The 24,217-nt window shown below is 64.7% G+C and overlaps 6 protein-coding genes across 6 annotated transcripts in view; 3 read left to right on the top strand and 3 right to left on the bottom strand.

The window, feature by feature from the left end:
• The window catches only part of EMIHUDRAFT_470226 (hypothetical protein), a gene marked incomplete at its 3' end in the record, with an annotated part of 3,773 nt that extends 1,016 nt beyond the window's left edge, over positions 1–2,757 (top strand). Inside the window, exons 2-5 of the mRNA XM_005770972.1 lie at positions 318–543; positions 1,860–2,021; positions 2,207–2,295; positions 2,470–2,757. Of these exons, the coding sequence (XP_005771029.1) occupies positions 318–543; positions 1,860–2,021; positions 2,207–2,295; positions 2,470–2,757 (765 nt within the window). The remainder of the gene's footprint in view (positions 1–317; positions 544–1,859; positions 2,022–2,206; positions 2,296–2,469) is intronic.
• Positions 2,758–6,285: 3,528 nt separating this feature from the next.
• EMIHUDRAFT_118385 (hypothetical protein) lies at positions 6,286–7,089 on the top strand (the record flags this gene model as incomplete). Its single annotated transcript, XM_005770971.1, has 1 exon — positions 6,286–7,089. One exon carries the CDS (start codon positions 6,286–6,288, stop codon positions 7,087–7,089), a length of 804 nt encoding a protein of 267 aa, XP_005771028.1.
• A 6,497-nt stretch (positions 7,090–13,586) lies between these two features.
• EMIHUDRAFT_243707 (hypothetical protein) lies at positions 13,587–15,120 on the bottom strand (the record flags this gene model as incomplete). Its single annotated transcript, XM_005770970.1, has 4 exons — positions 13,587–13,727; positions 13,990–14,055; positions 14,182–14,322; positions 14,446–15,120. 4 exons carry the CDS (start codon positions 15,118–15,120, stop codon positions 13,587–13,589), a joined length of 1,023 nt encoding a protein of 340 aa, XP_005771027.1.
• Positions 15,121–17,010: 1,890 nt separating this feature from the next.
• Positions 17,011–18,117, top strand: EMIHUDRAFT_243705 (hypothetical protein; the record flags this gene model as incomplete). The annotated part of the gene is made up of 2 exons (XM_005770969.1): positions 17,011–17,702; positions 17,856–18,117. 2 exons carry the CDS (start codon positions 17,011–17,013, stop codon positions 18,115–18,117), a joined length of 954 nt encoding a protein of 317 aa, XP_005771026.1.
• Positions 18,118–18,262: 145 nt separating this feature from the next.
• EMIHUDRAFT_445122 (hypothetical protein) lies at positions 18,263–19,668 on the bottom strand. The gene is made up of 2 exons (XM_005770968.1): positions 18,689–19,668; positions 18,263–18,527 (listed from the first exon to the last, which is right to left on the bottom strand). Exons 1-2 carry the CDS (start codon positions 19,592–19,594, stop codon positions 18,327–18,329), a joined length of 1,107 nt encoding a protein of 368 aa, XP_005771025.1. The 5' UTR covers positions 19,595–19,668; the 3' UTR covers positions 18,263–18,326.
• Positions 19,669–21,434: 1,766 nt separating this feature from the next.
• EMIHUDRAFT_458904 (hypothetical protein) lies at positions 21,435–22,577 on the bottom strand. Its single transcript, XM_005770967.1, has 2 exons — positions 21,874–22,577; positions 21,435–21,792 (listed from the first exon to the last, which is right to left on the bottom strand). Exons 1-2 carry the CDS (start codon positions 22,486–22,488, stop codon positions 21,520–21,522), a joined length of 888 nt encoding a protein of 295 aa, XP_005771024.1. The 5' UTR covers positions 22,489–22,577; the 3' UTR covers positions 21,435–21,519.
• Positions 22,578–24,217: the final 1,640 nt, after the last annotated feature.

Raw genomic sequence — 24,217 nt, 5'->3', positions numbered from 1 at the left:
AATAAGCAGTGGAGGAGCTTTTGGCGCGGGGAACATGGCAAGATATTGAGTTGACGATGTTGAAGTGGTGAAGGTAAGTATTTCGAGGTCGCACGGGATACTGGAAGGCATGAGGCACCCCGTCGTCGCCATTTCGGAGAGGGGGGACTCCTTCCCCCTGACCCCCGTGCGCCACACCACCCACGCGCCATGCCTCCCCGTGCCGCCCGCCCGAGCCGAGCTCCGCGAAGGCAGAGCGGCGCGCCGCCTTCCCGCCCTGCTCTCCCTCCCCCGCCGCCTCTCCCCAGCCGCCCCTTCCCCCCTCACCCCGCCCGCAGATGCACGAGACCATCCAGGCGCTTCGCGGAAACATCCGCGTCTTTTGCCGCGTGCGCGGCGGCGGCGGCGAGGCGGAGTGTGCGGTGAGCGTGCCGGCGGGGCAGGTGGAGGACACCGTCCTCGAGATCCGGCCCGTCGATGGCGCGAAGGGCGGGCCGCAGCGCTTCCAGTTCGACCACGCGTTTGGCGCGGCGGCGTCGCAAGAAGACGTCTTCGTCGAGGCGTGTGTCTGCGGCACGCCGTCGGGGGAGGGGGGGCGCTGCGGACGGCGTCTCTTCACACCTCTGGCCGCGAGCAGGTGTCTCAGCTGACGCAGTCGGCGCTCGACGGCCACAACGTCGCCATCTTTGCCTACGGCCAGACGGGCGAGATCCAGCCGAGATCCAGCCGAGATTCCAGCCGAGATTCCAGCCGAGATGCCGGCCGAGATGCCGGCCGAGATGCCGGCCGAGATGCCGGCCGAGATGCCGGCCGAGATGCCGGCCGAGATCCAGCCGAGATGCCAGCCGAGATGCCAGCCGAGATGCCGGCCGAGATGCCGGCCGAGATGCGGGCCGAGATGCGGGCCGAGATGCCGGCCGAGATGCGGCCGAGATCCGTCGCCGACTTTGCTCGCGAGCAGAGCCTCGCGACCCGCCCTGCCGCGACACGTCCCGCGACACGTGCCGCGACACGTGCCGCGACACGTGCCGCGACACGTCCCCGACGCGCCCACGGCGTGCCCGCAGGCTCGGGCAAGACCTTCACCATGGAGGGCCCCGGCGGAGACCCGGGCGTCACGCCGCGCGCCGTCGAGCGCCTCTTCGCTCACGCGGCGGAGCTGTCGGCGCTCGGCTCCTCCTTCGAGTTTGAGGTGCCGCGAGAGGTAGAAGCAACGACGCGGCGCTGCCCGCAGCACCCCACCGACGCCGCCAGCCCGCACTCGGCGCACTGCCGCACGGCTGCAGCCGCCATTTAGTCAGGCTTCACCCTGTCGCGCCGCAGCCGCGCCTCGAGGTTTACCACGAGGAGGCTGCCCGGGAGATGGGGAGATGCGGGGAGATATATGGGGGAGGTATGTGGGGGAGATGTGTGGGGGAGATATGGGGAGATATGGGGGGGAGCCTCCCTCCAGGTGTCGTGCCTCGAGGTCTACAACGAGGAGGTGCGCGACCTACTCGCGCCGCCGCCAAAGGGCGCCGAGCCTCGCCGAGCCCGAGCTGCAGGGAAGAGTCCCCCCCCCCCCCCGCTGCAGCCGTGCGTTTCTCTCCTCCGCAGGCGGCGAGCCCGCCAAGCTCAAGCTGCAGGACCTCGCCGGCGTCGTGTGCGTGCAAGGCGAGACCGCCGAGCCCCGCCCTTTGGATGGCTTGCGCACCTGCTGACAACACTGGGGGCGGAGTCCGCTGAGTAGGTGCACTCTCGGGCCGACCTCGCGTCCTGAATGAGCTACTCGTCGGCATCTCCGGACGGGCGGTGGTGTTCGCCGGACTAGGCCTCCTGTCGACGCGTGCCAGCCCCGAAAAATGAACCCGAGATGACCCGAGATCGTCCGAGATTTGTAGGCCTCAAGTCGACGCGCGTCGCGACGGCGGAGGAGGTGGCGCCGCTGCTCGCCGCTGCGCAGCGCGTGCGCTCGACGGCGAGCACAAAGATGAACGACCGCTCTTCGCGCTCGCACTATGTCTTCCGGATGCGCATCCGCCGCCGCGAGGGCGAGGGCGGCGGTCGCCGCACGAGTCGCCGAGTTGAGCCGCGTCTCTTCCCACGGGGCATGTCTGACCACAGGCGAGGGCGGCGAGTGCCGAGAGTCGGAGCTCTACCTGGTTGACCTCGCCGGCACGGAGCGCGTCGAGGCGTCGCCTCCTCGAGGGCCCCCCCGAGCTCACCCCGAGAAGTGTCCGAGATGCAGGCTCGGAGCGCGTCAAGGAGTCGGGCGTGAGCGGCGAGCAGATGGTCGAGGCGAGAGCGATCAACAAGTCGCTCTCCTCGCTCGGCGACGTGGCGAGACTCAGCCGAGATCCGATCCCCACCCGAGATGTCGCCGAGATGTAGACGAGGGGTGGCGCGGCGCAGAGCTCGGGGCTCGGGGCGGGCTCCGGGCTTTGCGAGGTGCGAGGTGCCGTTCCGCCCCTGCGCGCTGCGACCACCGCTGCGACCACCGCTGCCGCGCAGGTGGCGGCGCTCGCCTCTGGCGCCAAGCACGTGCCGTTCCGCAACTCGAAGCTCACGCACCTGATGCAGAACGCGCTCTCGGGCTCGCTCAAGACACTGCCGCGCCGTCACTCTTCGCCGGTGGATCAGCCGAGGGTCCCCCGACGGGTAGGCTCGTCCAAGACGCTCATGTTCGTCAACATCTCGCCGCTGGCAAAGCACTACAACGAGTCGGTCTCCTCGCTCCGCTTCGCCCAAAAGGTGAACGGCTGCCTCTCGAGCAACAAGCGCGGGCTGCCGGGCAAGTGAGAGGAGGGAAGGGAGGGGGGGGGGGGGGAGATCCATCCCGCCCGCGAGAGTAAAACCTCGCGGCGGATCGGGCGCAACCATGCGCATGCCGGCCACGCGCGAGGCACAGGCAGCGGCCAGTGCGCCTCTCGCCGCGCCATGGCAGTTAGTACAGCCTCCCACTCTACGCACGACGTGAGCCATCGTCCGGCCGTCGTCGGCATTTTGCGCGTACCGGCGGTACCGCGGCGCGCGGGCGAGGGGGCGATCGTCCCAACGACATGACAGTTCTTGCTGCTGCATGAGCATGTGCTCTGTGACTGCTGCGCGTGTCTCGTCTCTCGAGTTATGGGGGAATACACAAATGAAACGGTCAAACTTTAGGGATACACGGGCTAGTTCCATTTCACTGTAGCCTGTACGCTGTACAGGCACCGGCTCGGTGCTCGCGTTACAAATAACAAAATTCAATAAAAACCTTAAATGGTTAAAAAAATCTTGACGGCGGGCACGTCGCCCCATTGCGCGCGTAGCTATGACAGGGACCGCGGCCGCGGATCCGGCGGCGGACGGGGCTGGCGCGCAAGCGCCGGCCACCGTCGGAGCGGGCCGCCGGGGATGCGCCGCGGACGGCCCTGGAATAGGATGTGCGGTGCGGGGTGTGAGGGGGGCAACGTCTTTGTGTCTGAGGGAGGGTGTAGAGGATGTAGAGTGTAGAGCGCTGTAGAGCTGTAGAGATGTAGAGCGCTCTGGAGCGCTGTAGAGCTGTAGAGCTCTACATCGGCTGCGTGACGAGGCGGGTGCGTTGTAGAGCGATGTAGAGCGCGATTTTGCTGTAGAGTTTGTTGTAGAGGCTCTACAGCCAAACCGCCGGGAAGGCAGTGACTCAAAGAGGTCGAGTCGCACTAATGGGGTGTCTCCGAGCTTACTGGAGCTCTGATGGACGGCCCTGACTATCACTGACACACAGAGACGGTCACTCTGACGGCACACAACACCCTATAACTGCGTCATGACCAGCCTGCCATGCGTCGCCGGTGCCGCATTCGTCGCTGTGCTTCTTTAGCAGGCGGTGGACTATCGGCTGCGAGGACGGTCGCATTTGCGCGAGGCGAGGCGAGCATTCAGACGCGTTGCATGCGCCATGACTCGCGCCAGCGCGTGCGGGAGCTCCTGGCTGAGCGTTGAGTCCAGGCGAGTTGCGCTGGCCACGATCGCTACGCCAAGCCGAGCTGACGCGCCGAGGCGCCGGCCAGTCGCAGCCGTGAGGCATGCCACAGCAGCAGAGGCACCTCCCACCCATTGGGCGGGCAGACAGAAGGCCAGGGCAGCACTGGTAAGTGCAACGCGCCTCATGTCGGAGAGCGACCGTGCCTCGTTCGCCGCTTATGATGTAGAGTTTGTTGTAGAGATTTCACGTTGTAGAGCGCCTCTACATCGCTCTACAACGCACCCGCCTCGTCACGCGGTGGATGTAGAGCTCTACAGCTCTACAGCACTCTCCAGCTCTACAGCTCTACAGCGCTCTACACTCTACATCCTCTACACCCTCCCTCAGCTTTGTGTGTGTGCGCGCGCGCCGCTGCCGCTCGTCGTGGGCTCGTGATCTGAACTGAAGAGGGGGGGTGCGGCCTTGAGAGCTTACGGGTGGTCTCACCGCGCCAGAGGCTCTGCCTCTCCTCTTGGGGATTGTGAACTGAGAGCAGAGGGGCGGGGATCCTCCCTCTTCCCGCATCGATGCCGGGGCTCAACCAATCCGGAGAGGTCATTACCATTCCTCCATACATCCTCCCGGCTTCATCGGCGGGCGTCTGTGAGTGTGTCGTCAACTGACCGGTGTGGTCTTTCAGTGTGGTGGGGTGGGTTTCGTGACCGTTCATCGTCGATACACAATGCCGCCTTACTTACCTGTTCCCCGCTGGCGCGACCCCGCGCCGGCCAGCGGAGCCATTGCCCGCTCAGTCACCACCCCCGCCGGCGCGACGCGATCCGATCGGCGCCGCCACCGACGGGACCGCCGGCACGGAGTAGATTCCGTCGTTGCCGGTCGGGGACGGGGTGTTGGTCCGGACATGGGCGACGCGACCACTGCACTGCACTGCACTGCTCCAATGTGGCCAGAGACCCGGTGCGGTGCAGGTGTTCGCGCCGCCCCGCCCTGCGTCGCCCGCCGCCGCGCCGCGCCGCTGCATGGGGGTGCTGACGGGCAGACCAAAAAAAGAAAACAACCGATGCGCTGTCAGGACAAGGCACGCTTGAGCTCCGGGGCTGTTCTTTGACAAGGCACGCCTTGGAGCGCGGGGCAGCACCACCCCGGCGGTTCTCGCTGACCCCACTGCTTCGGAAATGCCCGGCGCGCCCACCCGATTCGCAGCGCATCAAATCCCACTGCACACGCCCGCCTTGCTGTGTGCCTTGGCGCTTGGCGTGGGTGGTCACGCCCTCACAAGCAGTGTTCCCGCTGGCTCGGTCGCGGGTGACATGGAGGTCGGGCTCGTCTTCGAGGCGTGTCTGCTAGGCAACGCGGCGGTGGTGTCAGAGTGGCTCGACCGCGGTGGGGAGGCGAGTCCGACGTACGACGACGGCCCTTGGGTGACCACCCGCCGCCCTCAGTTACAACACCGCCGCGCCTGGTCTGGTGTGCGCGGGATGACGCTGCTGGCGGCAGCCGCTGGGGAGGGCCATGCGCATGTGGTCGAGTTGCTGCTGCAGCGTGGCGCGGAGGTGGGCGCGCAGACCAGTGAAGGCCACACCGCGCTGCTATACGCGGCTGACAATGGCCACGAGCAGACTGCCGCTGTACTGATTCGGCACGGCGCAGAGATCAACCAGCAAGATAGCGAGGGCAACACAGCGCTCACGTACGCTTGCAATAGCGCCCAGCCTTGGGCGCTTCGGATGGTCGACTATCTGTTGAGCAAGGGCGCCGACGTCAACCATCTGAACTTAAACGGCGAGGCCGCGCTGATGCTTGCCGCCGCCGTCGGAGAAGAGCGGGTGGTTGAGTTGCTGATCCACCACGGCGCGGTGGTCGATATGCAAGACGCCAAGGGAAACAGTGCGTTGATGGACGCCTCCAGCGCTGGTAGGGTGCCGGTGGTCCACGCACTGCTGCGGGCGGGGGCACAGGTCGAGCTGCAGAACGGGGAAGGGCTCACTGCGGTACGCTTCGCTGAGGATCTGGGTTGCGCGGCGTGCGCTCAGGCGCTCAAAGATGCCACCAAGCACGACGCGCTGCCGCTGGTCCCGGACGCGGATGGTGCCGCCGACGGTTGGTGGGGCTATGGACCTCCGATGCTTGTGCAATGGTGTCTGGGGTTCCTCAGCTTCTGCGTCGGGCTTCTGATTTTGAATGCAACTTATGATTACGCTGACTTGAGGGAGCTGCGAGTGGCTATGGGGATGGGGGCAAGGAGAGCGGACGCAAAGCATTCGGAGAGAACGGCGGACGCAAAGCATTCGAGGAGAGCAGCCAAGGCTGAGGCGAGGAGGGCCGCAAAGGCGGCAGCCAGGAAAGCAGCGGAGGCGGCTCAGAGGCAGGTAGCCGATATGGCTAAAAGAGAAGCGGCTGCGAAGGCGGCGGCGGCGGCGGCGGCGGCGGCGGCGGCGGCAGCGGCGACGGCGGCGGCGGAGGCGGAGGCGGCGGCGGCGGCGGAGGCGGCGGCGGAGCGCGACACGCAGGCTGCCGAGGAGGACGCGGTGGACGTGCAGACGGTGGCTGCGACTGCAGAGGAGCTCGGCCTGGCGGCGGAGGGCGTGGGGGACTTGCTCCGCCGCGCGAACCTGCTGGAGATCGAGCCACAGGGGAGCTTGCGGGAGCAGGCCGAGGTCGCCCTCGCGGCACTCATCGGGGTGCCGCTGCCGCCGCCCACTCCGTCTGAGGCCGCCCTCTCCGAGTACAGTGCAGCGGAGGCTGCGTCCAGCGATACAGGCGGCGCTGGCACGGGGGTCGGCTTGAGGGACGCCGAGCCCGCCAGCGAGACGCGCGCAACTCCTGCCAGCATCGAGCCTGCAATCTCCCCTTCGCGTGGGCGGGGCGGCCGGGGCCGCGGTGATCGCAGTGTTGGCGTCTATTCAGCTTCGCCCTCGTCTGCGGAGGCTACACCGAGTGACCCGCCGGCGGCCGTCGTCGTCTCCCTGGCGGCCGCCACGTTCGATACGGGCCGCCCGGCCGTGCCCGAGTCGACCCTCGGCGGCGAGACCACGTGCATCATCTGCTTTACGCGCCCAAAGTCGCACGTCGCGATTCCATGCGGGCACTTGTGCGCTTGCAGCTCCTGCTCCGCAAGAATGGAGCAGTGCCCCATCTGCCGCGAGCGGGTGCTAACGTGGACGCTACTCCGAGTCGCCTGAGGTGCGCCCCGTCACGCGCCCGGTAGACGTGTACACTGCTCGCTCGCCGTTTGGCACTACAGCATTCGGGGATGGTGTGGCCTCTTTCCCTCGCAGGAGTCGCTTAGGCGGTGTACCTGATGTAGCATGTAGTCCCGTGCCCAGTGTTGTGCGAGGCGGGTGAACCGTGCATCGTTCGCCGTCTCACCTCTCTGGCTCTGGCCTCTGCGCTCTGGCTTCCCCCATCCCCCTGTCCACAGAGTCCAACACGCAACAGGGCATGAATTACATATACATTGCTAAATATCTCTCGCTCTTCTCTCTCTAACTCACTCATTCTCACACTCACTCACTCACACCCTCTCACGACTCACGCGCCGCCGCCCGCGTATGGTTGTACAGTGAAGTGAATTAAATAAATAAAAACGGACACCTCGCTCTACTGTGAGATGGGTAAAAAGGAACAGGTCCCCGCCCTTGCGATCTTTGTGCAGGGTTCTTTGTGGGTGTGGTCGGCGACTAGCCGGGGTCGTCCTCTCGATGGGGGACTAGCACTAAGCCGTCTTCCACATGGTCCCTCGGGTCCCTGCTGCTCCTAATCTCTTCGTACATCCTCCTGCTGATCTCCGCAAAGTCCTGCTCCCCCCCTCGTCTCGCCCTGCGCGTCTGCTCCGCCTCACCGTCTTCTGCCCTGCGTCGTCTGGCGACGGGTCCTCCATAGTCGGTTGAGGTCGCCGCCCTCCTCGTGCTCTCTTCCCAACGTTCCCTCGGCGGCCGATGCCGTCTGCTCCGGCTCCCCAGTCCCCGGCTCTGCCCTGCTCTCGTCTGCGCTAGTTTCTGCTTCGTCATCACTGGCGTCTCTCCTCTTCCTTCTCCCCTTCTTGTATGCTTTGCACATCGCGTCGATTCCTTTTCGCGTGAGCACCAGCCTGAAGCCCGCCCAGCAGCTGAACCGCTCCCTAAGTCGAAGGAGCATCATCAGTCTCACCCACTCCGCTCGCTGCCCACCGTCTTCGCTCCCTCCCGCTTGAGCCGCCGTCGCGGCCCTTGTTCCGGGTCCCCGTCCCACTGGCTGTTGGCCCGTCCCTGCGTTGCCTGCGTTATCCCTCCTCCTCCGCGACTCCCTCAAGGCCGGCCGAGCCTCTTTCCACCCCAGTGAAGAGCTTCCTCAGCCACTCAATGTGTTCCTCTCTCTTCATTATGCGCGCGGTAGCCTCATCGTTGAGCTGGATCCACCTCTGCACCGCTCCCGTCGCCGCCTCGGCCACGACTTGCAAGTTCCTCGTGACCCCGGCGCCAAGGTCCCTCCGGCTCTTCTCCGAGAGATCATCTACCAGCGCCGTCAACACCCCCCCGACGGCTGGGGCTAGTGCATCGTACCCGTCCTCATCCAGCACCCTATAGCGTGAGCCCTTCAGCGCAGCGACATGCGCTATCCTCAGCGTCTTCAGCGTATCCTTGGAGTCGGGTGCCGCCTGGGCTACTTTGCTGATCTATGATGTAACATACTTGACCCCCCCCCTTGGGCCCTCGTGTTTTTCGTGCCAAACCAGCGCGATCTCGGCGGGGCGTCAGCGCCTCTCGGAGGGGCATCATGCGCTCCCGGGGCCGCCCGACGGCGCGGGCCTCTTGCTGATGGACCCAGCCGAGGTGCCCAACCAGTTGGAGTCGCGCTGACGCGCTGCGGCGACCACCAGCCAGCTTTTCAGCGCGGTCGAGGACGGTGCGCCGAAAGAGTAGACAGTCTCCGGTCCATCCGGAATTTTGTCGTTTTAGTTAGCACTGCTGCTGCAGACAGGGCCCGCGCGACCCCTTGCCCTTCCCGGATCCAGCTCGCTGAGGCTTGGCGCCACCCCGATGACCGCCCACAGGTGGCTGACGAAGCGCCACTCATCGCTGCTTTCGCGCGCCTGCTCCACAGAGGGCTCCTGCGGCTCTCCCTCGTCGCGTGACCGCCGCCGACATCATGTGCTCGGTCGTCCCCGCCGGCGCGGAGCTGCGCCACGTCGAATTCTTCGGTGGCTCGACCGCCGGCGCGCCCACTATCGCCTCCTGCGCGCCTCACACCCAGTATTCACCTCGCGCGCGACCGCCAAAGTGAGCGCACGACCACCTCCCCCTTGCTCCTGTAGGTGGGCCGCCCCGCGCTGGCGGGAAGAGGCGCGCCGAGCCATCGGTGACGTCCCGGCGAGCTCATGGGCCCCCAAAAGGTCGCACCGACCCGTGGCTCCGCCGTCGGCTCCGCCGCGAGCGGCGACGGTGAGGCCGCCGGGGCTCGCCTATACCGGCTAGTGTGGAGCTCTCAGTGTGGTTGCGTGTTGTACTAGTGATGCTGCACTAGGCGGCCCGTTTTTAGCAAAAACCAGATACCACATCGCGTGTGGTCGTCGAAAAACCGCATGTTCGCCCGTCTGGGACCTCTTCGTACGGCTCCAAAAACCGCTCCTTAACGACGACTACGCGGCCCGGCGGTCGATCTGCGCCTTCTCAGCGGTGGAGGGGATGTGGGCGGTACGTGCGGACTGCGTGGTCATGCGACGGTTTGACGAGTGCGACTCCCAGCGTCGACTTTTCGACCCCACGGAGCCTCTGCTGCTCCGGGGGGGGGGGTCTGCAGACCACCCGGCCGAACTTCAGAGTCGCGGTGCTCCTCAAATACCGCTCAAACGCCCACGATGTTGTGCAGGGGACATATGCTGATGATCCTGGCCCGATTGGTTCGCTCAGAAAGCTTCTGGGCGGTCGTTAAGGTTCGCTCCCCGCACACCGGCCCGGAAGTATGTTACATCATAGATCGCCGTCCCCGTCTGCGCTCGCGCTACTCTGAGGAACCATCTGGCCTGCTCCCTATTCCCCAGGCAGGCGCCGCTAAGCAAGTGCGCCATCGTCGCTCTAGGCGGGTTCTCATCTTCCTCGGTCCATTGCGCTGCGCGGCTTTCCGCACGATCGGACACAGCGGGTCTCGCTTTAGTGCCGCCCTCCTCGCCGCGTCCCTCGCGGCTTTACAGACGAGGCAGCCCCTGAGTTCGCTCCTTGTGGCGGCGCCGTGCGCAGCTCCGCACGCGTCATAGAGCCCAGAGCTTAGAAAGCTCTATTACACGCGACCCTCTATACCGGCCAACCGGCGGCAACAGGCCCGGGGCCCGCGCGTACGTGCACGTACTCTGTCGGCACACGCGCCCTTTCCCATCAATGTTCGTTTTAACACACGTCTGTACAGACACAGCCCTGTGGGCGGGGCCTCCGATCGAACGAACCGAACACCCCTCCCCTGCTCCTTGCGCCCTGGCGGCCGGCGGCCCCGCCTCCCGGTGAAAGAACTAAAAGGGTGCGTATGGAGCATGGGCGGGCAGAGGCCATCATCCGACTCCACCCCTCCGGCGCCCGCTCCACCCTACCCACCCCACCGCGCCCCGCGTGCCTGCAGCTGGGCCCATGGCTGCTGTCCTGATTGGGAGCGGCCGCTTGCAGCACGGGAATGGCTGAGGACATGAAGCACAGCCCGCGACAGTCCAACGGGTTGGTGCATGACGCTACTCTGACTCTTCCTCTCCCTGCGAGTAAGCTGAAATGATCTCGGCGTAGTATTCTTTGGTGGCGGATGCAACCTCTTCGATTTTCTCCTCATATCCCTCATAGACCGTCTGTGCGCTAATGATGGCTAGCACCTCGAAGACAGTGATAGCCAGAACAACGAGGACGGCGAGCCCCTTGCCAATAATTGCTTTGGCCCTTGCCCATTTACTCATCCCGTTTTGTTTTGCGACCGCGGCCAGCTGGGCTTTCCTCTGAGGGTTGCTGTCTAGGAACTTAGCGATCTTTTGCTTGGTAGCCGTGTTCTGTCCATGGAGTTGCTCGTTGAAAAATTCTCGCTGCTGGGAAGTCCACTGGCTCGGCTTCGTGTTCAGCATCTGACTGGCATCTGCCTGCATTTTCAACCCCCGCCTCGACTGGTAAGAGTCTGTAGGGACACCATCTTTGTAGCTGACCATCTGGCGACCTCGTGCGGACACGTCTCTGACGACTTCTCTCACGAGCCTTTCGTCAATAGAGGCCAATTGTCTGGCACTCGGAAACCCAATATTCGAGTTGATTATACCTGTCGCCCGCCCAATGCCAACAAATCGGCTGCCGCCCTTCCACCAATTCCAGACCACCGTGTATCCGCTCTTGAAGAAAACGGGAATCACCCAAAACCCCAGCAACCCTTGAGCGAATTGGACATACCTCTCTAGCTGCCCATTGAAGTATTCGGTGTTCAAGTCGGTCAGCGCATCAACCTTCACAGCCTCAAGCTCCCCAACGGTGGCATTGGCCAACTTAATCATGTAATGCTGGCGCAGAGCGCGGTCTTGATCGAGCGCGGCCAAAGGCGCGCTCATGAGCGTAATGTAGGTCTTCATGGCCTTCACTGTGAGGTGATCGTATGGGTTGGTGCACGGATGCGGGCAGTAAAAGTGTTGTTCCTCCACGTCATACATGTATGGCTGCAAGCTCGCGTCCGTCATGGCCGCCTGGGTTCCAACTGGGATTGCACCGAACAGAGCCCACATGCTTTCAACGGTCGTGGCAAGCTGCAGGCGAGGGAAGAAAGCGCCCATCCTGGCGCCAGCCTCTGACCACTCCTTGATGGTGCTCATCTCCGGCCTGTTGACCACCTTCTGTTGGAAGCCGGTGAGGTACTCGACGACGCCCTCTTGCAACTCCTTCTGCTTTAGGTTGAGCGCTGTAGCGCCAGCCATAGTGCCGACAGAGCTCGCGGTGAGAAAGAGACCAACTCCGGGGGACCCCCTGAAGAAAGCCGACGCAAGGCCAAACCCGCCCGAAGCAATATTCAGACTCGACGCAGTCATAGTATTGCGCCTCAGATCCGCGTTCCTCTCGTCCGCCTCGTCTTGAATGGCCTGGACCGCGCCGTTGCTGACCTGCTCAGTCAGCTGTGCGATGGAACTCTGCGTCTTGAAGTGCGTCAGCACGCTGCTGAGGAAGTCGTCCATGTCGCCCGGTGTCACATCGGGTGGGCACCGAAGATACTGGTAGCATCTAAAAAGTTGACTCAAGCCCATCCGGGTCGATTCGACGGAGTCGTAATTGTCATCAAATTGCGGGTCCGGGATTGGAAATGGAAGCGGCGTCGGCTTTACGGTCGCGGCAAAGGCCGGCGCGAGGAGGAGGGCATCCGCAGATGAGAGCCGGCGTCCGTTCCCAGCATGCCCGACGCACCCAGCAATTCCATCTTGCGCCTCATCGGGGAGGCTCTGGAAGTGCGCTCGCGCCTCGCCCATCGTGTAGTTGCCGTCGCCGTCTGCGTCATTTGCGCGCCACGTCAGCAAAAGGTGGGCCTCGTATCCCGTGTAGTTGTTGCAGGGCAGCGACCTCCCGTATGCAAGCGCCTCGCCGAAGGAAACACGGCTGTCCCCATTGCGATCGATGACCGGCTCAAACTTAGCGTCTGCACCAAGCAGTGGGGCAGACCTGAGGGGTGGCGGATCTGGGACCGGAGGCTCTCGTGCATCTGTCCGCGCAGGTGTGCTCGAAAAGGCGCTGACGTGCGCGACGAGGAGGGCGAGGGCGAACACGAGCAGGCGCCACATTATATATCGACAGACCACCCACTGAGAGGCAAACGCCCGCCGAAGGCAAAGTCGCCCGCCGAGCCTGCCGAGGCACCGCCCCCCAAGGCTTATACGAAACCAGCCGAGTTTAGTAACCGGCGTAACTAAGGAAGATAAACGTCTCCGCAACACAAAGTGGTGGCGCAGGGGGGGGGGCGACCCTCGCATCTCCACGCCCGGCACACGGACCCACACGGGCAGAAACCCACTGAGTAACCCGCGGTGGCATATACATCTTTCCTCGCCCACCCAAGGTGCAAGGAGCCCGTTCTTGAAACTTTGGCGTTTGTGGAGAGGATTGGCGGCAGGATACCCCCCGCCCGCCGCCCCGTCCCCCGCCCCCCCCGGGCGCCTCGGCCCGCCTCGCGTGCGGGTGGTCTCTGGTCTCCGCGGGGTCGTGCGCGGTGCCGGTGGGGGCTGGCGCTGGGGGCGCACCCCGCGCGCCCCGCCCCCGGCGCGCGCGCTCACATCAACGCACAAGCCACACTCCAAGCACAACCGTGTGAACCCGGTGTGCGTGTGTGCGTTTCGTGCGCGCACACACATCAACACAAAACGTAGATACACAGTAAACGGAGCGATACGCGGACGCACGCATGATCTCTGTGCGGCGGCACACGTCGTCTGCAGGTCCCCTCCAACCACACCGGGGCCCGGCCGGGCTGCCGTAACAGACCCACCACACACAAACAGCCGGGCGGGAAGCGTGCGCCGCGTCGCCAGCAGCGTGGCTGCGGCGCCAGCGCGCGCGGCATTTGCGGCAGCGGCGCGCGGGTTTTGCGGGGGCGAGAGAGCGCGAGGGTGGCTGCCCTCGGCCCTCGCCCCTCACGGCCGCTCGCCGACAGGAGTAGTGATATGGAACCCAGCTAAGCTTATGTTGGGCTGCTCAGTAGGCGGCTGCCACTACTTGCTCTTGCCCGTCGGCACGCGCCGCTTGAGCTTGGTCTGCAGCAGCTCGCCCTCGGCGCGGCACCGCTCGAGCTGCATGCGCAGGTCGAGGCACTCCTGCCTCTCGCGGTCGAGGGAGAGCTTGCCGAGTCCCGCCTGGGCAAGGAGGGCGACTCAGCGGGCGAGTATGCTGCACTCCCTGTGGTGTGAAAACAGCGTCTCTTCACGCCTCTAGCCGTGAACAGGTGCCGGGCGAGTATGCTGGCAGTGGGTGCGGAGGGGGTGGGCTGGTGGGAGGGAAGAGAGGGGAAGAGAATGTGCCCACGGCTGGCGGCGGGCGAGAGGGTGCTCCGTGTGAGGTGTGTCGCTGACTCGCTCCACGACGTACTGCGGTGGGGAGATGTGTGTATGCGGCGACTGTCACGACGACTGTCACGACGACAAACATGCAAGCCCCACCCCTGGCCACTGTTGTGAAGCCTGACTGTCACTGTGCGATGTCGGGGCCCTGGGTTGTGCGTCTATGTGAAGTTGTGTGTCTCGCGCCTGCTTGAGGACGCCAACCTCCTGCTCCGCCTACGCGGAGAGGGGCGAGGCCCGGGCTCAGAACCTGGCTCTCGCCTGGTGGAGGAGTGGCAGCCTCCTGCTCCGCCTCGGCGCGCAGGTCCGCCTCGTGCGCAGCCAGCCGGTCACCCTCCCTCTCCTCCGCCTCGCACTGCTTCTTCAGCTCCAGCTCGCGCACGTACATCTCCTCCGACTTGCGCTTGGCAACCTGGGTTAGGGTTAGGGTTAGGGTCAGGGTCAGGGTTATCTGCACCCCCCCCCCCCCCCCACCGACCACAGACACCCACCCACCCACAACGCTTCCCCCCACCGTCTTCCCTCCCCTCCCCTGGCCAAGCCCCTTCCCCACGGCAGCGCGCGCCTCAGCCTTCTGCCGCGCCGCGCTCGCCGCCTCGAGCTCCTGCTGGGCGGCAGCCATGCGCGCGTCGGCCGACGCCTTCGCACCGCGCGCCTTGTCGATTCGCCCCTCGAACACGATCGTGACCAGCGCGCGGAACGAGAAGGTGAGCTTGCGGTGCCGCCAGTGCAGTAGCGACTTGCGCAGCTTGAAGCGCGCCATCAGCTCCTTCAGCTCCTTCTCGGCGCGCTCCTTCTCGGCCTCGACCTCGCGGTGCGTCTTCTGCACCTCCGACAGCTCCTTGTCCACAGTCGCGAGCGCCGCCTCCGCGTCCGCGCGCCGGTGCACTGCCGCATCGATGTCCGCCTCGGCGGCCTGCTGGCGCTGCGCCTCGCTCATGGCCGCCGCCTCCGCGTCGGTGACGCACAGCCTGCTCGTGCGGACCGCCTGCATCCACTCCACCATCTCCTTCTCCGTCTCCGCCGCGAGCACCACCGACTCGCCGCCCGAGTGCGAGAGCACAAACGTAAAGGGCCGGCCGTAGTAGCCGCCCTCGCCCGACTCGCGCACGTTCGCCTCCTCGAGGAGCACGACGCCGGAGGGCTTGTCGCGGAAGCCGGTGAAATCTTTGGGCGAGTTGAAGTACATCAGGATGTTGTCCCGCAGCACAAACCTGCGCAAGGTCCGCAGGGTGCATCAGATTCACTGGCTCGGGGCGCGGGGAGAGACGCGCGCGGGCGCGCCAGCGGCGGTTCCATTTGTGGCCCTTTTCTTGGCCCCCGCCGAGCTTGGAGAGAAAGCCCTGCCGCGTCTGCAGCAGGCTCTCGACATCCCCGTCCGCGTCGCCGGGCATGAATCCTAGCACAAAGGGGGCGCAGGGCGCGGTGTGGCGTGCACAGGTTCGGGAAAAGAATTCTTCGGAGAAGCCTCTCTCACAGCACACTGGCACGACAAGGGCGCAGACTGGCGCGGACTGGCACACACACAGGGAAAAGAATTTCATCAGAACCGCGTCTGTGTGGTGGCGGCGTCCTTCTCCCCCCCCTCGTTTGACGTGCCCGTTTTATTTATTTATTTATGGCGGCGTGCCGTCCTCCCTTCCCTCCCTTGGGCAGTCCGTTTCTTTCTTTTAGCTGGCTTCTAGAACGGTTTTCGTCGTCAGCAGCGAGCGCGGATGCTCGCCAGCACGGCCCGCTGTCGGTCGCGGTCTCGTCTTAGTTCTAGCAGCGTCGGCGCCGACCTCCTCCCACGCTGGCCGCGCATCATGCTGCGCTTCGCGATCTTTCGCGAGCAATCGCGTAACGGGAGGCTGGCCGGCTTTTTGTGGCTTTTTGGACGGCTTTTTGGCTTTTCCCGCCTCCCTACACCTCTCTTGTCTTTTTCTTTCTTCTTTTCTGTCTTTCTTTCGACGTCCCCCGTGGAAAAATCCTGCAAAAGTGGGGACGTGTCTGTCCTCGACCCAGCCCTAGCATGGTGCCTTTTCTTTTTTCTTGGAGTGTAAAATTCTTTAGCCGGCACTCTGCATACACACACAAGCCACGCGTGTCGGCCCGCAGGAGTCGAAGCGCTCAAGCGCGCGCATGGTTGGCCGGCAGCAGCTCGGCATCTTCAACTCGTTCACTCTCGAGGCCTCCTTTGCCGGGACCACCATCGTTGGCGCGCCGTACCACTTCACGCAGACCGATTTTCGTCGTCTTGGCGCCGACTTTGTGGCTGCTCTGCATGCGTACACCTTCCTGCCGCCAATAGAGCAGGCCGGCACGATCGCTGCCATCGCAGAGCACGAGCGGCTGCGAGCAGAGAGCGGGCGCGCCGGCGATGGCGATTCATCTGAGGATGGTTCTGATGAGGACCCCGCAGACGGTGTGCCGCACTGCTCCTACGCGCCCGCACAACACTCGACGGTTGATCAGGGCCCTCCTCCGCGCACAGGCGACCTCGAGGCCGCGGAGCTCGAGGCCATATGGCGGGGCCTCGCTGCGGCGCGGTTGGCACGCCGCCGCCGGCGGGAGCGCTCGCGGGTCACCAAGGCCGAACGCGAAGGCGGGCGGCGGGGGGAGAAGGGCGGCCGCAAGAGTCGGCGACGGGGCATTGCCGCGGTAGCGGCCAGCTCCAGGCGATGCCGGGGCCGTACAGCAGCTTGATGGTGCTTCGCCGGCGTAGAAGCGGCCGCGGAGGGCTCCGGGTGCCTGAAAAAGACGGATTTACGTGGGCTGTGGGAGATTTACTGTCGACCCAAACGACACTGTGCCGTGATCCTCTCATATATATATGGCTAAATAATTGACCGAGCCAAAAAAAAGTTCCACCGCTACGACTGGAGATATGGTCCAAGGCTAGCCCTACCATACCCCAAGCAGGTCTTCCAAGAGGCGGGGGGGGGGGTATGGTCTCGAGGTCGGTTTGCTGGTTACCATACCACACCCCGGAAAACGTTGGAACCCAGGCTGTGGGGGTGGCTGTCCAAGCTGTCGTCTTCCGACCCCGCTATCCGCGCCAGCGCCCTTCTTCCTCGATGTCCCCCTCGAATCGCCACAAATGACCGCCTTGCCAACCCCCGAGCGAATCATGGAGCTCGCTCTCACAACAACTCCGTCTGAGGCGTCGGTCGCGACTCCGTCGCCCGCCGCCCGAAAGAAGTGCGATGTCCTGCTTCTCATCAGCTCCGCCGCCGCCGCTGGCTACGAGCGCCGCCGCCGCGCGGTTCGCAGGACCTACCTGACGGCCTTGCGTGAGCAGCAGCTGCAGGGCACGGTCGAGTATCGCTTCCTCCTCGGCGAGCCGCCGACAGCGGAAGAGGGCGCGGCGCTCGACGCCGAGCAGGCCGAGTTTGGCGACCTGCTGCGCGTCTGCGTGCCGGAGAGCTACGAGACCATCTTTGCGAAGGTGGTCGCCGCGTGGCGCTGGGCCGTCGCCACGCACGACTTCGCCTTTTGGATGCACGCCGACGACGATTCGTACGTCCGGCTCGACTTGCTGCTCGGCTGGGTCCGCTCGCCGGCCGCCTCGCCGCAGGAGGGCGTGTACGCGGGGTACCTGTGGGACGGCTCCGACGGGCGGCGCACCAAGCCGCTCCGCGACCCCGCCCAAAAGTCGTACATGCCGGTGGAGCAGTGGCCGCACGACTCGTACCCGCCCTTTGCGTCGGGCTGCGGCCATCTGATCGCGTGCGACCTGGTGGGCAAGCTGGTCGAGCTGTCGCCCTCGATGAGCTTCTTCCGCGGCGGCGTGTTCGACGTCGCCATCGGCACCCGCCCCGCCCGCCCCGCCCGCCTGTTCCTCCACCAACTGCACCGCCCTCTCCGCCCGGCAAAGCCCCAACGCCGCCGCCGTATGTTGTCCCCGCGCATCGTAGGGATCTACCTCGCCCGCCTCGCCGCCAGCGGCGCGGTTGCCAACCTCCGGCTGGTGCACATCGAGGGCGTGCGGCCGTACCGGCCGCTGCCGCTCTTCCGCAGAGAGACGCTCGTGCAGCACTACATGCAGCCGGAGGAGTTCCGGCAGTTCCACGAGCGCGCCGTCGCGGCCGCGGCAGAGGCGGACGGCGGAGCGGGACCGGGAGGCGGAGCTGCGGCGCCGGAGAGTGAGCAGCGGATTGCGGCGGTCTACGACCTGTTTGTCCAGGCAAAGGTGCTGCGCCGATGAGGGGCTGCGAGGGTGCACGGATGGTGCGGAGCTTTCCGGCCTCGAGTGAGAAAACGGCTCGTAACGCCGTACGGTACGTATGGACTTTGAGGGTGTTGACGGCGCGTATCTCTCGACGGTGTGTGAGCTGTGAGAGAGTGGAGAGCCGAGTGTAGCCGTATGTCATATACTGTTGCACATATACACAACGCTGCACAGAATCTCAGTTATCACCCGGGGGGGCCTGGACCGGCCTGACCGTGACGCGGCGTTCCCGCTAGCGAGTCGACCTTGCTCGAGAGGAGCTCCACGCGCAGCGAGAGTGCCTCCTGCGCCTCCATCACACACCGCACGCCGTCGCCGGCCGCGCGCCGCGCGGATGCCAGCGCGGCCGCAGCCTCCTCGGCCTCGTTCGAGGCGAGGGTAGCCGCCTAAGGCGCCACAAGCCGGGGGAGAAGTGGACAGTGGAGCGGGTGGAGGGGTGGCACTCACCACGAGGGGGCGGCCACCTGACGCGCATTGAGCTGGTCGGCCAGTTTCGGCTAGTCTCGGCCAGTCTCGGCCAGTCTCGGCTACTCTCGGCTACTCTCGCCTGGCGCGCAGTGAGCACCGCCTCGTCTGCGACCCGCTCGGCGCTGGCGGCTCTCTCCTCGGCGGCGCGCGCCGTCTCCGCCGTCTCCACTGCCACCGAGACGGCCGCCGCCGCCGCCGCCGCCTGTGCCTGCTCTCGGAGGGAGGCCTCCTCCTGCAGCGCACTCCACAGTCGCCTGTGCTCCGCCGTCACCGCCGCCACCGCCGCCACCTGGTGTGAAGCCTGTAGTGAAGGAGCAGCGGCATGCTGGCGCCGCCTCGCCTCCGCCTCCGCCTCGCTCGCCTCCGCCCTTGCTTCCGCCTGCCTCATCGCCACCTTCTGCACAAGCTCTTCCTGATCCGCCGCGCCGCTGCACTCGAGCCGCGTCAGCCGCGCGCTCACCGCCGCCAGCTGCGCCTGCAATGCAGTTGCCGCCTGCTCCGCCGCTGCGGACGGCGAGGAGGGCCTGATGCCAGCGGCGGATGCAGCCTCCAGGGCTTGGACCCGAGCCGTGAGCGCCGTCACTCTCGCCGAGTCGCTCGCGTCATCGATGAGCGCACGAAGGATCGCTACCGCCTCGCGGCTCGCTGCGCGCTCGTCACGCCACTGGGCTCGCATCATCTGAATCTCGCCACGCATTGACTCGTGCGCCTCGACGAGGCCCGCAACGGACTCGGAAAACACCTGCGGCAACTCCGCCACTGCCGCCGCCAGCGCTCCGAGCCGGCAGCTCAGCTGGTTGAGGAGTGCCCGCTGGTCGGCAACGTCCGCCGTCTCGTGCTCAGCCCACGCGTTTAGTTCGTGCACAGCTTCCCCAAGCCGCTTCAGCTCGGCACGAAAGGGCTGCTGCGCCTCGTGGTTGGCGCGAGCCCATGTGGGCGATGGCGACGGCGGCGGTTGGTGGCGGCGTCGCGCCGGGGCAGTCATAAGATCAGCCGAACTGGTGGCGAGGCGGCCGACGATGGCGAGAGGGTCCGAGGAGGCGTAGTTGAGGAGGAGGTTCTGCAGCCGAACTGGGTGAGAAAAATAAAAGTGGGAAGAGAAGAAGCAAGAAAATTTTCTTTCTTTCTTTCTGGGCACGGGACTCTCCCCAGAAAAATAAAATAAAAGGCAAGCAGGGCCCGGCAGTCATAAGATCACCGAACTGGTTAGAAAAAAGAAAACAATCAATCTCTGCGATAAACGGTGCCACTCTAACTCACTGCCCCAGGACACACACTTTAGCGGGTCCACCCCTCTAGGGTTCTGAGGGCCGGATTTTTCAAGAGCTTTTAAGAAATGAGGAGGCTTGGGGGCTTAGATTGCCATTTAAGAAATGAGGAGGCACGGGGGTCCCTCTTTTAAGACCGTTTAAGAATTCTTAAGACCGTTTAAGACCGTTTAAGAAAATCGGCCTCGGCCCTCGCCGGCATGCGTCGCTGGGTTCCGCGCCGTTTTCTCCCATACTGCCGTTATTAGGCACAAACCCGCCTCTGAAGACACATCTGTAAGTCTGGTGCACTGGCAGGAGCCATACTCGCATACGGGGCGCGTGCTGACTGTAGCCGGCTTCCCAGCCTCCGGCGTCTACCGGGAGCCTCCCGGACCATCGTGCATCGACCTCGGGAGCTCTCCCGAGGACCGTTTAAGCGTTTAAGACCGTTTAAGGAATCGGCGGCCCAGGCAGCCTAGCTTAAAATGGGCCATGGCCCGCTTTAATTAAGCCGTTTAAGCCGCAGGCGCCCCAGGGCCCACCCTTTTGAGCCTAGGGGTACCCTAAGCCGGGACACGCGGGTCCGCACAAGGCGCCTCATATTTCAAAAGATCCTAAGATCGTGCAGGGCGGGGACACATGTCCCTAAATCCCATCTCGTCTCAGAGTTTGACCGTTTTATTTATTTGTTTGTTTACAGGCGCCTCACACATGGCTCAAGCGGGGGGGGCCCTCTCAAGCGCACTACGTTATCTCCCCGGAGGGTCCCCGCCCGAGCGGCGCGCGCTCGCCCTCCACGCTCTCGCCACACCATGGCCACACAAGCACATCTCGCTGTACTCTCCGCCTCTCGGTCTCTTTTTTTGATTTCGTTTTTTGCATATACGGCTCTAAACACGCTTTTTGCGCGCGCGCGGTACGACCCTTCAACGAAAGAGTGGGAGGAGGAGGCTGTGGCGCCGATGCTAACGGCACGAGGGTACGTCAGCACGGCGGTGCTCGATGGCAAGCTCTACGCGGCGGGCGGCCAGGATGATGAGGCCGACCGCGCAACTTCCAACCTTTTGGAGCGGTACGACTTGGCTGCGAAAGCATGGGAGTTTGTGGCGCCGATGGCAACGCCACGCGAGTCTCACACCGAAAGTAGCCGCTGAGAACGGCGCCGACGCCGGCCCCGCCGCCGCCGCCGATGCCGCCGATGCCGTCGGCGCCGTTGGCGCCGTTGGTGTCGTTGGAGTCGTTGGTGTCGCTCGTGCCGCCGGCCTGGAAGCGGACGTCGATTCCCTCGCAGACGGCGGCGGGCATGTGCTGGGTCAGGTCCGGGAGCTGCAAATCGGGCAGCAGGCCAGCGGCGGCGAGCGGACGGCCTGCAAAGGGGTAGGGGTAGGGGTCGGGGTAGGGGTAGGGGTTGGGGTTGGGTTGGCGCGCCCCCGCTCTTTTCACTTTTGTGATTCTCGTCGCGGGTCGTTTCGGCCGAGGGCCGTGTGCCCGTGTCGCGTGAGGACGCGTGCGTGTGCTTTATCGCACAGCCGGCACAGTGCACAGACGCGATAAAAATTCTCTCGTCTCAGAGAGTTTGACCGTTTACATGTATTGTCGGGACGTTACCGCGCGCACACACGCGCACGCACGCACGCCCCGGTGCACCGCACCGTCACTCTCATCGCTCGGGCCTGAGGATGCCCACGCCGCCTGTGTCGACCCCCTCGCCAAACGTCTCCGAGCCGTGCACCGTGTATGTGTCGAACCTCTTCGTCGGGTCGTACACCTCGAAGCGCGAGTACGGGAACTTCTCCTTATTCCGCTCGTACAGCCGCTTCTCCATCACCTTGCCCGCGTGGCTCTCGTCCTTCTCCACCCGCGAGTCCACAGGCCCCAGCCGCACGTCGTCGTGCACGTCGAACTGGAAGAGAGGCCCCGACTTGCCTCGCGCCTACGGGACGTGTCGCGGAGAGGACGACTTGTCGCGGACACGACGCGGCTGGCGGGTCCCGACTCTCTGCCGCAGGCGTGCCTTGTTGACGATAAGGTCGTAGAACGAGGTCGAGTGGGGCAGGATCAGGTCCTCCTTGACGTACATCAGGTCGCCCGGCGAGCAGTTGCGCAGCTCCTTGACCTGCTCGCGGCACTTGTTGAGGAAGGTCTCGATCGTCCAGCCCTTCTTCACCTTGGTCTCGTACCGGTGGCCGCGCCCGTCCCAAAAGGAGTATGTGACGCCAATCTCCTCCGCCTTCACCCGGTCCTGCTCCGCCTGCCACTCCGCCGCCAGCGCCGCCTTCTTGGCCTCCGCCGCCGCCTCGCGCTCCCGGTCCGGGAGGAAGCCGGTGTCGACCGAAGGGTTCTTTCCCAGCTTTGGGCGCTTGACCACCTCCTCCTCCCCCTCCTCCCCCTCGTCTTCGGCAAAAGAGAGCGTGCTCGCCGCCGCCCCCTTCTTCTTCTTCGACTTCTTCTTCTTCTTCTCATCGGCCGGCTCCGCCGCTTTCTCCAGCTCCTCCCGCCTGCGCGTAAACTCTGCCTTGCTCACAAGCCCGACCGTCGCCGAGGAGAGGGCCGCATTAACGTCGGCGGTGCCAGACGCGAACGAGGGTGGCACGCCTGGGCCACCGCTTGGGCCAGCCGAGTCTGCCATTCCTCGTCACTGCGGCGAAGGCGGAGAAGGAGGCGCAGAAGGCGGCGGCGCGGGCGGAGCCGGGCGGCGAGGGAGCAGACTATCCAGCGGGGGCCCTAGAAAGAATTCTCGACACAGCACACCACCGGAGCCGCCTAAGCGACTCCGTTAAGAACGGCAATGCACTTAGCACCGTGAGAAAGAAGAATTTAGTCAAAACAACTCTCTCTCACAGCAGAAAGGCTCGACACAGGTGCGAACTGGCGCGTGCTAGTACTATCATCACCGGCTGGTAGTCGACAAGCTGCCGCAGCCGCGTTCCTTGTAGTGTGATGCCTTTAAGTCTTTAGGTGTTCGATGTGCTAGCTTGTGAGGCCTTGACAAACTTGATCTCTCGTGCGTGAGTCGTCGCCTCTTCTGTGGTGAGGTGGTCGAGTCCCACTCTCCTTAGTTCTTCATTCACTCGCCTGCTCAGTCGTAGTCTGCCGTAGTAGTCAATCGTCCCCATGGGTTCTACTTTGTCGCTGATTTCTTTCATGGTCGAATCGCTGACTCGGTCGCTCTTGTGTCTTATTCGTCGGAGCCTAGTTTTGGCCTCTCCCGAGTACGCTTGCATGTTTCTCACTAATAGGTTCAAGACCGCCTTCCAGGTTTGTTCGGGTTTGATGTCTTCCTCCTCGTAGAAGGAGACTATTATTTGATTCCACATGTGTAGATGAAGTGCGTTGTGGACCTCAGGCGTGTCTGCCGAGGTTCCGATGATGGTGAGTAATCTCGGCGGTTGTATGTCTAGTGACTCTCCTTGTGCAAAGACCGCCCAGCAGTCTGGCAAGTCTGCACAGGGAGGTGAGTCGAGCAGTGGAGTCAGTGCTGGAAAGGTATGGGCGCGCATCTCGCTTAGAGCTGCGCGGGGGGGGCGCCCATCTGTGGAGGCCTGTCTGCGGAAGAGTGGGTGGTTAGTCTTGCGGGGAGCATCATATGGGCGAGCCTTTCGGCCGATGATATTAAATGATATTATGGAAGGAGAGACGAGCAATGGATTGGTGGCCCGAAGGGCGATTCGGGTGCCCGAGGGGCGTCTCCCTGCCCGTCCGCCCGCGGCCCTTGGCCAGCGTGCTCGCGGGCCAGGGGATGTGAGAAGTGCGAAGGCCGGCAGGCCGGCCGGCAGGCAGGCAGGCAGGCTGGCAGGCAGGCAGGAAGGCAGCAGCTGCTGGCAAGCAGCAGAGGCTCTCCGCTCGTCTGCTGCGAGCAGCGCCTGCGCGCGGTGGTCGTGCGGGTCGCGCGGCCGCGACGGTGCCGCGCGCGCGTGTGCCTCGGCTCGCCCATCTCGTGCTGCCATCAGTGCCAGCAGCAGGCAAAAGGGCGCTGCAGATGTTGTGGAGGTGTTGCGGCGCCCGGCTGCGCTCCGCGCGCGGCTGTGCGGCCGCCCGTGGCTGCGCGCAGGCGGCGCCGCCGGTCGTCGCAGCGCGCCGGCCGCACTGGGCCGCAGCCGCAGGCCGGCGCCATTGGCGCCAGCCTTTGGCGCTGTTGGCCTATGTTGCACGCCGCAGAGGGACGTACGTCCAAAGTTTTTGATGCGCGCGCCGACCGCGCCCTCCGGCGGGTCGGGCGCGCTGTGAGCGAACGCTGGTAGGCGCTGGGTGGCGCTGGGGGCGGCGAGATTCCCCGCCATTCGGGCAAATCTGTGTCTCAACGCTGCTGCGAAAAGAAAACCGCAATATGTGTCACACACGGCGGCTTCTGCCACCTC

Source organism: Emiliania huxleyi (genome assembly GCF_000372725.1).
Source record: "Emiliania huxleyi CCMP1516 unplaced genomic scaffold EMIHUscaffold_396, whole genome shotgun sequence".
NCBI lineage: Eukaryota > Haptophyta > Isochrysidales > Noelaerhabdaceae > Emiliania > Emiliania huxleyi.
Note: the sequence above shows the minus strand (reverse complement) of the source record. Positions and strands in the feature narration are given on the sequence as shown.

Bases quoted from the DNA above. Each gene is read 5' to 3' on its own strand.
- EMIHUDRAFT_445122 (XM_005770968.1), bottom strand. From the start codon at position 19,594: ATGACTGCCCCGGCGCGACGCCGCCACCAACCGCCGCCGTCGCCATCG. The intron at 18,528-18,688 runs GCGAGAGTAGCC...GTGGCGCCTTAG, and splicing joins CGGTGCTCACTGCGCGCCAG to GCGGCTACCCTCGCCTCGAA.
- EMIHUDRAFT_458904 (XM_005770967.1), bottom strand. From the start codon at position 22,488: ATGGCAGACTCGGCTGGCCCAAGCGGTGGCCCAGGCGTGCCACCCTCG. The intron at 21,793-21,873 runs GCACGCCTGCGG...CACGTCCCGTAG, and splicing joins ACGACCTTATCGTCAACAAG to GCGCGAGGCAAGTCGGGGCC.